We start from the raw sequence: 11,617 nt of genomic DNA on the forward strand, positions 1-11,617 counted from the left end.
ATTTAAAAATGCGTTTTTTTAAAAATGATGGTTTGAAAATATCGGAGAAAACTCAAACACACCACTATATGAAAAATAAGGAAAAAATACAGTTTACCTCCTTGAAGTTTTAAGGGTTTTTCAATTTTAACCTCAAAGTTTAAAAATTGGCAATTTAAACCTTCCGTTGAATTTTTCCATTAAAATAGACAGAAATCTATGAAATTACATCATTGCTCTTAGGCTTTTTTTAAAAAATTTCTGTCCAATTTAACAGAAAAATTAAACGAAATGTTTAAATTGCCAATTTTTTAAACTTCAGTGGGGTAGATTGCCAATTTTTTAACTTTGAGGTTAAAATTAAAAAACCCCTTAAACTTCAAGGGGTAAACTGCATTTTCCCCAAAAAATAACTAAGAAAGCTCATTACATGAAAAATAACTATACCATTAATCATGCAACTTCAACTCGTCACGTGACAAGTATTTAGAGGCCATATTTAAAATCTCAAGTTAAAAAGACACTTTTCCCTAAAATAAAGAGATCATACTCAGATACTCCCCCTCTTAAAACATATATATATTTTTTTCATTTAGTTATTTTGTCAAACAATATACTGATTTAAGCATCGGATTGTTTCTCGTCCCTCGAAAATCAGTGGATTCTTAGTGATTATTTTCTCTATTTTGCAAGCGGATTGTCGCCGGTTCGGCCATTGGAAAAATTTCTTCAAACAGAAAACATGAATAAAAAAAATCCATACTTTCGAGCAGCAAGCAAGCATATGCATTTTTAAAAACACATAAATTTAAACTCCATTGATATAAACAACTCTTTCACAGATTTTACCAAATGCATAATTGTGTTTTTAAAATCACTTTTTTATTAACTGCATTCCAAAATTGCTTTCTTTTTTTTTTTTTTCTTTCAGACCGCACGTTTTAAAACCACTAAACCAAATGGACACTAAAAATGTATATAAAAATCACATGCTCTAACATGTCAGTTTAATGAATAATTATAAATAGTCAACTCTTATCTCACTTCCATGCAACTAAGTTGATATGTTAGTACCCATCAAGTTCAACCCTTAGATTTTATATATATATAAAATGTTGATCCAATAATTTTTGAGCACTGCCTGTCACATCAGCCCAGTTATAAAAGAGTTGAAATAAGAATTTTTTCTTTTTACTGAGTTGAAATAAGAGTTAAGTATGAGGTATTACTCCAATTTAATCGTATTAACACCACAAACTTCATATATATACACCTCACTAAAAACACCTTTTTTTTTTACTTTTTATCACGTAACAACTCGTTTCAAATCAAAGCACGTATCAAACGTACACTTTTCAAAAGGACAATACCTGCAAAAGATGCTCCCAAAGCAGATAACTAACGTAATGGGCATCAATGAGACAGCTGTACTGGTAACAGCTGGTGACCATTGGAAAAGCCTGGCTCGCTCAGTAGCGAAGTTAGGAATCTATATGCCATCTCCCTTGACCCAAAAAAAAAGGTGGATGGAGACAATTAAACGTGGAGAGAAGATGAATCTGCTTCCCCGGGACTCTCTCTCAATTTCATGCCTCCTAGAAATATTCAATGGTTTTGGTTTTACATTTCATCCTCTACCTTGTTGAGCATTTGATTCTTTGGCAAAGCAAAAATAATAGAAACGGGAATATTTACTTGATAATAGCTCTCCAATTCTCTCTCAGTTAGAACAAATACAAAAAGCATATAGATTAACTGAGAGATGGCCTTTTAAGCCTCCAATTATTTGCTCATGTATGTGTGTGCGTGTGCGCTTCTTATTTTTCTGTCCTCTATGACATGATTTCGGCTATGAATACTTTGGATGAGACGACCAAGATGTACTGCCATTGCTTTTTGCTTTTTGCTTTTTTTACTATTTACTTTTTGGGTGCAACCCACCATTTCTATTATGTTCCCTAATAAGTGCCTTTGACAGGTACAGTAAATCACCATGACTGCCACTCCGGCTGTCACATTGTCCAAATCCTCAACTATTGACATGTCAACAAAATATTGTTTACTAATTATTACCCTCTACAGGCTACAGTCACAAGTTGGATTCACTGATAAATGGCCTTAATATTCATGTCTGTTTTATTCTATGAATTAAGAAAACTGACAAAGAAAACTAACATAAGTCCTGCCCAACATTCAGATAATAACTCATTTAAAGAAACAAAAGTAGGGCACAACAGATGCAGATATAGTGGCCAAATAACAGGAGAGGAAAATATGCTGTGTCAATTGGGTAAATACCAAGTAAAGCTGGAAGATTAACATGTCTGCCGCAGCTAGAGGGCCTCCCTTATAAGTTTTTCGGTGAGATCTTTGGGGAGTCCCATCACACTATCGGTTGTTCCAACCTGCATAAAGTACCACCAATTAATATGTCTACCAAAACACAGAAGAAATACATGTCAGCAATTAGTAACACAACGACATAGTTAACAAAGGAATTCCTAGCCGTCCAGAGGCATGTGTAACTGGAGTTCACTTTGCAGCAAATCACACAGCCTTTGATAAAATCCAGACCAAAGCTGAGGGCAAGCTGTTTGGACTCATTGAAGCAACTTATCCAGGCAACCTTAGAATCCACCACTATTTAACAGCTATAATTCAGGCATATGAGAAAGTTGCCCAGATTTATTGATTAAGTGAATGAGTTTTTTTATCAAGATCACCCACCCGCTTGAACTGACTCAGAAATTGTATGCCTTTCTGTCAGCATTTCTACGTAAATGCACACTTGGAGTGGTGGATGTAAAAGGTTTTGGTAGAAAGCTCCTATCTTCTGGAGTGGTGGATGTAAAAGTTTTTGGTAGAAAGCTCCTATCTTCTAAATTGTTGGAACTAATACAAGGAACCACATGATACTTGCTTGGCCCGCCTCACCTGCTCCATATATTATGCTTCCTATGTCTATTATTTAAAGTTTAAAATTTTATTAAATGGGTACATAAAGATTAGCAAACCAACCACTTGTTTGACAAAGGGCAGTATCAAAGGATGCTCTATGATCAGTCCCCCAGCAACATTAAGCACAGATCCTTCCTCAATCTGAGAAACAAAAGAATGGTGGAGCGCAGTAAATTATCTCATCAAATGATGCGGAAACAACTGCCAATTGCAATGAAATAAAATAAGTACATAAATAAATGTTACCAGTTTCTCAATGATTTCATCTGGTATTTCGTGGAAATAGATCTGCAGGGCATCATTACATAAGTATGATTTCCAGACATTATCAGCAAATGGATCACAACAATAAAAGGATTTGGCATTTGATTAAGGGTTAAGTACCTTTTTAGTACCTGGATTTTAACGACTTTATTTTTTTACACTTAGGTTTCATTTTGTATCATAGATGATACCTCGTTTATGGTTAAATACGGAGATAATACCTCCGTCCATCTTCTGTTAATAAAATTAACGGATTTTCACGTCAAACCAATCACAAGGTGCCACATGTCATATGCCCCAATAAAAAAAATTAAAAAACTTTTAAAATGAATAATAATAATATATATATATTGAGGGGGTGGCTCGAGCCATCCCTTTGTGCAGGCCACCCCATTTTGGCCATTGGAGGGTGGGCTTAGCAACCCTCAGGGCCAGTATTGGGGGTGGCCAAATTGGGGGTGGTTCAGCCACCCCCTAATAGCAAAAAGGTATATCAAGTGTATATGACAACTGTTCAAAAGTCTAAGGTTTAAATTGAGGAGATCTCCTCTCAAAAGTGGCCGAAAACACTCGAAGCATAAAATTATACAATTAAAGTAGGTTTAGTACGAGAAATAAAACCTATTAAAGGAATAACTATTTGGTTGTTAGGGTACATTCATTCTCACGGAATAGCAATTACTATGATCAAGTGAATAGGTATTCTTTAACCTAAGAGGTGAGAATAGCTATTCCTAATATCCAAAATAACTTATACTTTGTAAAACAAGATATATATTTACATACAGAACCATGAAAGAATAAATTGTATTAATTATAAAAGTTTCTTCTAAAGTTCATTGTCATAGAATCTTCTCGTAGGCATCCTATTACCTTACAAGTATAAATCAAGTGTTTATATATTCTTTTGGTCTCCTAGTTCAAACACTAGCAGCCAAATGGAGAACATTTTCTTCCATCTCTAGCAATGAAAAAATGTAGTAAAAACCAAAACTTTTTACCCTATAGGAAATGAATAGCAGGCAGATATTTTCTTTAGTTGAAACATCACCATATAAAAATGTCTCATGTAAGGTTTACCCTTAGATCAGAAAACCCTTGTAGAAAAGGTATTCAGCATATATGGAAGGATGCCGTCACATATATCCACCTTTTTCATCTATTTTTTACTTTTCTAGCCAAGCACCAGCACCACATGGCATGATAATCACTTAACGTCTTGTATGGCTAGATAATTAAAAATAAAAATAAAAAAATAAAAAATAAAAACCCTCACCAATAATTAGAAAAAGATTCGCAAGGGAAGGAAAAGAAGTATATGGTACCTCCACTCGGTCCCATTCTCCTTTTCTGAATCCTGTCTTAAGGTTTGTAACAAGCACAGATCCCACTGTTGCTGCGTGCCCCCCAGAATAGTCTGCAATCCACGTTGGAAAAATTACCAGAGCTGTATAATAGGAAAACAATGGGTACTGAAAGGAAAAAAAAAATAGAGAGAGAGAGAGAGGTAAGCAAACCTTTCAAAAATTGTTGTGCTTCTTCTTTATTGGATGGTTTTTCCCTGACCACATCTTCATAGACCACCACCTCCAGATCATTAGATAATAACAGTGAGAAATAACATACAATACAGTCACATTCCCAACAAGGTCAAGAAAATTGAACATCTCTACATCTATACACAACTCTTGTCACCAGAAGGCCATTTATGTTCCGAGGATACAATGTGCAAATGTGGCACAGAAAACATCAGTGTCCAGTGATATCCAGGGACTTTAAGGCATACACAAATCATAATGAAACAGATGTCAACAAGTGGAGAAGAAAAGTCTCTACTAGCCTGTAATGTACACAGCTCATGCAAAGTGGGAAATGTATCCTTGAGCATAGGACACCTTCTGCTTGCCTAGAAGTATGCCACTACAAAACGACATACAAAGCTACACATATGTGCCATTTTCCCCAGGCTAGTAATAGTTTTTGCCACTTCTCAAAGCATCCATAAGAAGCAAACTACAAAAAGGATATATGCAGATGTCCCAGAAAACTAATGGAGAACGTTGATGTCTAGGTTTTTTCAATATCATTTTTTTTTCCTTCTATTTCATTATTAGATTCTTTTGTTTTGTTTTGACTTCCCACATGCAGAGCAAAGGGGGCTGGAGCTAAAGTGCAAGACAGAAATTCATTACGAGATTGTTGACAATTCCAGCAATGTAAATTTGACCTTGATGAGAATATTATCTCGCAGTCAAGAGAACAGTAAGATATAAAAATAGAAAAAATGCCATAAGTCTGTGTGTATAGAGAGAGAGAGAATATTCATGTCACTTGATGTTTAATAAGTGTGTATTTGTTGGCCGTCATAATTGTGTAAATTTCTAGAATTATTGTTCTTTATGTACCTCATCTAGCTTAAAGGCAAAGGTTAAACTTTACTTGATGAGAAACTTATCCAAAATAAATAAATAAATTAACTTTTTGAGAAATACTGCATATACTTTTATGCAGACTGATAAAAGGACATAAATACATAAAGAGTAAGTGTATAGAAAATTTAAACTGATAAGGTGGCACTTACAAAGGAATACCTGATTTTAATATTTGGGGAAAAAAGGTGGCCAAGTCCTTCCAGCATACAATTATACAGCATAAGTAACAAAAGAATATGTAATTTAATTAGCAAACAGAGAGGCAACTATCTTATCAAATTTGAAAATTTGGACCTTTGAACACAAGTTTCACCAATCCCTGGGATTCCAAGCTAGGTGAATAGCACTAATGCAATTATATTCACGAACAACTTTTCCAACCTATGTGAAAATTCCTGAGTTATTAGTTCAAGTTTCCAACCAATACTCAACTTGTAGACAAAATTCCTGATAAGTAACTTGTTGACATAATTGACTTTAAATCATCTTTTAAACTTTGAGTTTTCAGTTCTTTCATACCTCCTTTTCAAGATGTGGAGAGGGCCAGGGACGAGGCAGCCCAACCTATCATATTACATAATGTATACATTCTTCCCAGGGTTCAAAGTGCAAAACACACACAAGAAGTAAATTAGAAATACAAATATTTTGAAGGACTTGATTTATACTTGGTCACAAGTAATTAACAATGTGGGCTCAGCATCCTTTACGTAGTCACCAATCGGGAGCCTTTGTATGATGGCTTCTGCCTGAGAAGAAGTTTCCATCAGCTATGGTAAGTACCTGAGTCATAGTTCTGCTACAACCAGAAACCAGTACCCTTCATTGAGATAATAACCATAACAAGGACACTAATTAAATTATGCATGTTATTGCAACTAATAGGATAGGAACATAGACAAGTGCATTAGCAGAACAAAATATAACTCCAAAGTTGAAATAACTGAACATCACCAGCACCAAAACTGTGATGAGGTGGTAAGCATCTTATATTTCCACCTAACTAATATTGAATACATAGTCAATATCCCAAAATAAGACAAAATCTAGGCATAAAAATGAAGAGTAACCAACAGCATTGTTTTGCATTCAAAACAATAATTTAATCACAACAAGCATATGCATTTCAATTTGTTTGAAAGCTTAACTTAAAACACATGCTCAGATATTTGTGCCCAGAAAAAAGCATAGTTACAAAATTCAATTCCCAGGTCTGTGTATGTGATATTTCTGACATGGACCTTTCCAGGAAAACTTTAATTCAGTTTTTATGAAATAGATGGAAAACAAACTGGAGTTGTCCCATCTTCTTGACTAACAACACAGAATACATGGGCATTGGGACTGTGTGTAATAAAGGAACGGAAGTGAACCACTTATGTCTAACGATTGAGATCCCATCAAATACAGGATCCAAGGTGCTGAAATTTGAACATATACTATTATACTTCCTCTCTTGACCGGCAATGTATCCTCGGTCCATAAATGGCACTGTACACCCTGTTGCTGAACAGGGAGGTAAGTCAAAAACAAAAAGAAAGCAAGACATACTGTGTCGGCTGCAATCAAAATTGTTTGTTTGTCATCCCTCCCTTGATTATTGATAGTTTGTAGTTTTGACATGATGGCATCAGCCTGACATGCAATTCACACTCAATCAATGAACAAGGCTTAAACAAAACCCACTCTTCAATTTGCATTACAAACAGAATATAAAATAATAAATACACACAGAAAGAACAAGACAATGAATGGCGCCTAAAAGAGAAGATAAACAAAGATAGGAACTAAATACACTTATCCATCTCTATAATCACAAGAATGGTATATAGATTGAGCACTCAGATCACTCCACTGATTTGAAGGCTTGAATGTTTTAAGTAAGCATCCAAAGAGGAGCTTTAATATCCTCATTGCTTCAGAATGATTTCATGCCCTTACAATCTCCTTAGCTACTTAGCTCAAATGAGAAAAGAAAAGAAAAAGGCTTCTATTTTGACCAGCTAAGCTAGCAAAAGAATGACATATTTTATAGCTGGAAATGTACTCATCAACCAATAACATAATTTACAAAATTTTCTTTTGCGCTCCAATATTCAGGACAGAAAACCCCACCTTTGCCTCAGCAAGAGCCATAACCAAGTCTTCTGGCTTCTCCTTTCGGATGCATTTCTCATCAATGTCTGCAGTCTAAGTAATTAAAGGAGTTAACTTACCGGAAATCAACAGAAAATTTAGTAGATATCTGAGAGGAAAAATACCACAATCGTGAATTCGTGTCCCATCTCTGCCAATATTGTTCGACGTGCTACTGATGATGATCCCAAAATTATCTGCACAATAGCACATCTTAACTCAACAATGGAGGATAAAGTACTCATTTCAAAGGTCATATCTCATCTTCACATCAAATTTTAGATGACATCATGCACAAACCACGCAGTATACAAGAGCTCAACATAAGATATGACTTATCAAAGACAAATTCAAAAAAAAAAAAAAATGTAAAAGATTTTAAAATCGAGATTTTTTATTTCCATTAATTCGAATAAAATTCGACTAGAATTCAAAACCTTCATTCAATTTGCAAGTGCAATAGTCCTTAAAGTCTAAACTACCAAACTGTACCCTAACCTTATATTATCACCCAAATAACAGAGTAAACTAAATGCGGAGCACCTTGCAGCACCAGTAAGCCTAATTCTCCAGAAAACCTCCGTTTGGCTTCCGAGAAAACTCGAGGGAAAGTAAAGTGACCCCCGTTAAGCGATTTTCGCTCAGTAAGTAAATAATTAATACTCATACAGAGCAAAACGCAGCGAAGAAATTGGCAATGTTGGAAGATATATCTATCATTATTGCTTTACATTTCTTTAATTCTTTCGAAGAACCAATTTGTTCGATTTTTGTCGAAGAGGCGTACCTTGAAGGGAGAGGTATTCGCTTCCATGTCTCCCTCTCTCTCTCTCTCTCTCGCAAGCGCGAACAGGCGAACAAGCGAGCTGCGCGTTGCAGGGAATTTATAGGAGGGGGAAGGCGTGTTTACTGCGCGATCTATGTTGGATTATCATGTGGCAAATCCTAATTGGTTTTACCTGTCATGGAGATCTTTTTTTTTTTCTTTTTTTTTTTCTTTTATTTGATTAGATTGGATTTTTAACATTTTATTTATTATTTTAAATTAAATAGTTCATAAATATATGAGTGTGTAAGAGAGAGAAATAAACTGAATTAAAAATAAAATTTTAATAATTGTTAAATTTTAAATAATTTAATTTAAAAATATTAATTAGAATTCTATGGACTTTGCTAATTCCTTTTTTTTTTTTATAAAAAAAAAAAAAAAATCTTAAATATTTTGACTCAACCGAGGGGAGGGAAAGGGCGGAAAGGGATTATCTAGGCTCATTTTTATTATATGTTATTTGTCTTTTATCTAATGTATAAGACTATAAGGTCTTACTAGTCACATGAAGAAATAATGCTATATACTACATTAATACATTATATATTATTAATATTATTGTCAATTTATTATTAACCTTTTTTTAAAAATAAAGACTAATCTAACGATGAATTGGCAGTGCCATGTTACATTACTTGTCACATATTAAGGTCTACTCAGTCACGTACGACATATACTGGCACGATGTTTATTTATTTCAAAAGTTTTAAGTTGATAGAAAATAATAAATTTAACACTTTTTTCACATGTGAAACCAAACAACACGTACTATTTGAATTGAAATGTAACTCAAAAGCTTAAGCTGGTAAAAAATAGTGAGTTTAATTTTTTTAATTAATGTTTTAACACTTAGTCTCATGCATGTGAAATATAGACAAGTAAAATATTAAAATAAAGTAAATAAATTTATACGAGAATCCATTATGATATTGACACTTAGGAATACAAGTCGATCATTTCATGACTTTTGCTTGATACATGTAAAGGAAGCTAGGAAATATGTTACACCATCCAGGAAGACAAGTAAAATTAGTAGATGTTTAATCACATCTTATTCTTGGAATTGTTGTACTACTGCATTTGCATGCATATAAGTAGTTGTTGATACATAGTGGACTCCTTTTTTCTTGTATGCCTTTTATTCAAAGCCAGCTTCACTGGAGCCTCAAACCCTTCAGCCTGCAATATTAATAAATATGATAAGCCCTTGATAAAACTTCAAATACTTTAACAAATTTTTCCCATGCATCAAGATAATGCGGCATTAAAGAAAAATGCTTAAGATATTATAATTTTCTTATAAACTGACAAGATAATACTGATGTCGAACTGTCATATCAATTTGTAAGAAACACCGTTTATTTAGCACCTAGGAATAATTACAATTTTTGCTAGAAATTAACATCATTTATATATTAAAGAGTGAAGCAGGCAAAAGGGTCTGGGAGTATATATATATACCTTTGTTCTTCGTCCATGAAATTGTAAGCTTTGGTGGTGCCTCCAAGCTTTCTGTAATTGGGCAAGGGGACTTGGCCAGTCTCAATCTGCATGAGATCTTCGACAAGAGCCTCGTAATGCCTCTTCACTTCCTCGACGGATTTTCCGCCCACTGCCCTGGCTAGATTGTGCCAGCGGTCGGGGGTGTCCTTGTCGTATATGGCCAGAGCATTCTCGAACAGTTTGTTCTGCTTGGGTGTCCATGTCGATCCCGAAGCCATTTCCTTAAACCTCTGCAATATATATATATATTTATATTGTTTAACAGAGAAAGAAGAAAGGAGCTAGCTAGAAGGATATTATTATTGCAGCTGTATGAGCAAAGAGAACGCCGCTGCTGTCCCTTTTATAGAGGGAATGGTGGGATCTTTGCACGCTTTCTTTCTTCAGCTAGCTGTTGCTTTCATGGCAAAACAGTGGGAGCAGCTTTGTAAAAACAAATATATATATATAATATAATACGTGGTTTTCCCTTGTGCTTTTTTTTTTTTTCTAGGGGATTTAATGTGTTTGGAATTAATACAACTCCATGCATGCCAACCTTTCTTTATCGAAGAAAAGTTATTCCTCGGTCTATTTTCAGTACTCATTGTTCATGCCCCTCCTCTTTCTTCTTCCATGCTTTCTGTTACCGGGTTTTAGGGGCTATTCAGGAATTTCATGAACCCAGGGAAGCAAGTTTAACCCATTGCCGCATGAAAAGTTACTATTTACCCATTTATTTATTATTTACGTCATGTGATGTGACATGATTTAAGTGAGTTCTTTTCATTTATTTTTCTTGTAGACGAAAAAAAATGAGTACGATAAATATATATGAAAATATCTTAATTATATTTTTTTTTTTATCTTATAATAATAATACGTATGACAGTCTTAATTAACCTTAATAATTTTTATTAAAACAAAAAATTCAATAATTAAAAGTACCACATTAAAATTATGGGGTAAAAATGTTGTATATAACATTAGTTATTAGTCGTAAAATTACTAAGAAAACTCTATTCATAATACAAAAATATGAGATGCTATAGTTTGTGAAAGGTAACTATAGTATAAGAGAAGATTATATATAGTAATTAGTAACCGAAAAAAAATATAATAATAATAAATTGATGGCCAGGTCTCTCTCACCAGTCACCAAACCGTGGAACCTGTGACTTAATTCTTTTTGCACGCGTAAAGACACAAAGCCAAGACTTGGGTTGACAGGTATTAAGGTCAAGTCTTTTACATGCAGTACCTTTGTACGTACATGGTAAAGTACCTTTGTGAGAGAAATGAAGATGGAGTTGTTTGCCGATGAAAAAAAAAAAGAAGCATCTTATTATTAATCTCAAATTCAACTCTTAATATTTAAACCTTTTATATCGAATCAATTATTTTTTTTTATTATTATTATTTAAATAAAAAAATCACTACAAAATAAATTTGTTTTACTTTTCCCTATCAAATTTTTTTTTTTTTTTTTTTTTTCATATGAATCAAATTTTGCTATAGTTTCAGACCACTAAACAAA

The 11,617-nt window shown here is 33.9% G+C and overlaps 2 protein-coding genes across 4 annotated transcripts; both read right to left on the bottom strand.

Moving 5' to 3' along the window:
• Window positions 1–1,086: 1,086 nt before the first annotated feature.
• Window positions 1,087–8,707, bottom strand: LOC132185021 (uncharacterized). Of its 3 annotated transcripts, XM_059598834.1 has the most exons (10): window positions 8,557–8,707; window positions 7,895–7,966; window positions 7,749–7,823; window positions 7,185–7,268; window positions 6,302–6,382; window positions 4,719–4,788; window positions 4,527–4,618; window positions 3,184–3,225; window positions 2,998–3,078; window positions 1,088–2,384 (listed from the first exon to the last, which is right to left on the bottom strand). In XM_059598834.1, the coding sequence occupies exons 1-10, from the start codon at window positions 8,581–8,583 to the stop codon at window positions 2,313–2,315; spliced, it is 696 nt and encodes a 231-aa protein (XP_059454817.1). In that variant the 5' UTR covers window positions 8,584–8,707; the 3' UTR covers window positions 1,088–2,312. The 3 variants fall into 3 exon arrangements, with proteins under 3 accessions (XP_059454818.1, XP_059454817.1, XP_059454819.1); XM_059598835.1 differs by lacking the exon at window positions 6,302–6,382 and having other exon boundaries at window positions 1,087–2,384; XM_059598836.1 differs by lacking the exon at window positions 7,185–7,268 and having other exon boundaries at window positions 1,089–2,384.
• A 1,045-nt stretch (window positions 8,708–9,752) lies between these two features.
• On the bottom strand, window positions 9,753–10,319 carry LOC132185613 (protein RADIALIS-like 3). Its single transcript, XM_059599370.1, has 2 exons — window positions 10,060–10,319; window positions 9,753–9,777 (listed from the first exon to the last, which is right to left on the bottom strand). The coding sequence occupies exons 1-2, from the start codon at window positions 10,317–10,319 to the stop codon at window positions 9,753–9,755; spliced, it is 285 nt and encodes a 94-aa protein (XP_059455353.1).
• Between the last annotated feature and the right edge of the window lie 1,298 nt (window positions 10,320–11,617).

The sequence above is a fragment of the Corylus avellana genome, chromosome ca6 (genome assembly GCF_901000735.1).
Source record: "Corylus avellana chromosome ca6, CavTom2PMs-1.0".
Lineage (NCBI taxonomy): Eukaryota > Viridiplantae > Streptophyta > Magnoliopsida > Fagales > Betulaceae > Corylus > Corylus avellana.

Excerpts from the sequence above, each read along its gene's own strand:
- LOC132185021 (XM_059598834.1), bottom strand. The coding sequence starts at position 8,583 with ATGGAAGCGAATACCTCTCCCTTCAAG. Across the intron at positions 7,269-7,748 it reads TGGCTCTTGCTGAGGCAAAG|GCTGATGCCATCATGTCAAA; the intron begins GTGGGGTTTTCT and ends ATTGCATGTCAG. Across the intron at positions 3,226-4,526 it reads GAGAATGGGACCGAGTGGAG|ATCTATTTCCACGAAATACC; the intron begins GTACCATATACT and ends GATGCCCTGCAG.
- LOC132185613 (XM_059599370.1), bottom strand. The coding sequence starts at position 10,319 with ATGGCTTCGGGATCGACATGGACACCCAAGCAGAACAAACTGTTCGAG. Across the intron at positions 9,778-10,059 it reads TTCATGGACGAAGAACAAAG|GCTGAAGGGTTTGAGGCTCC; the intron begins GTATATATATAT and ends TTAATATTGCAG.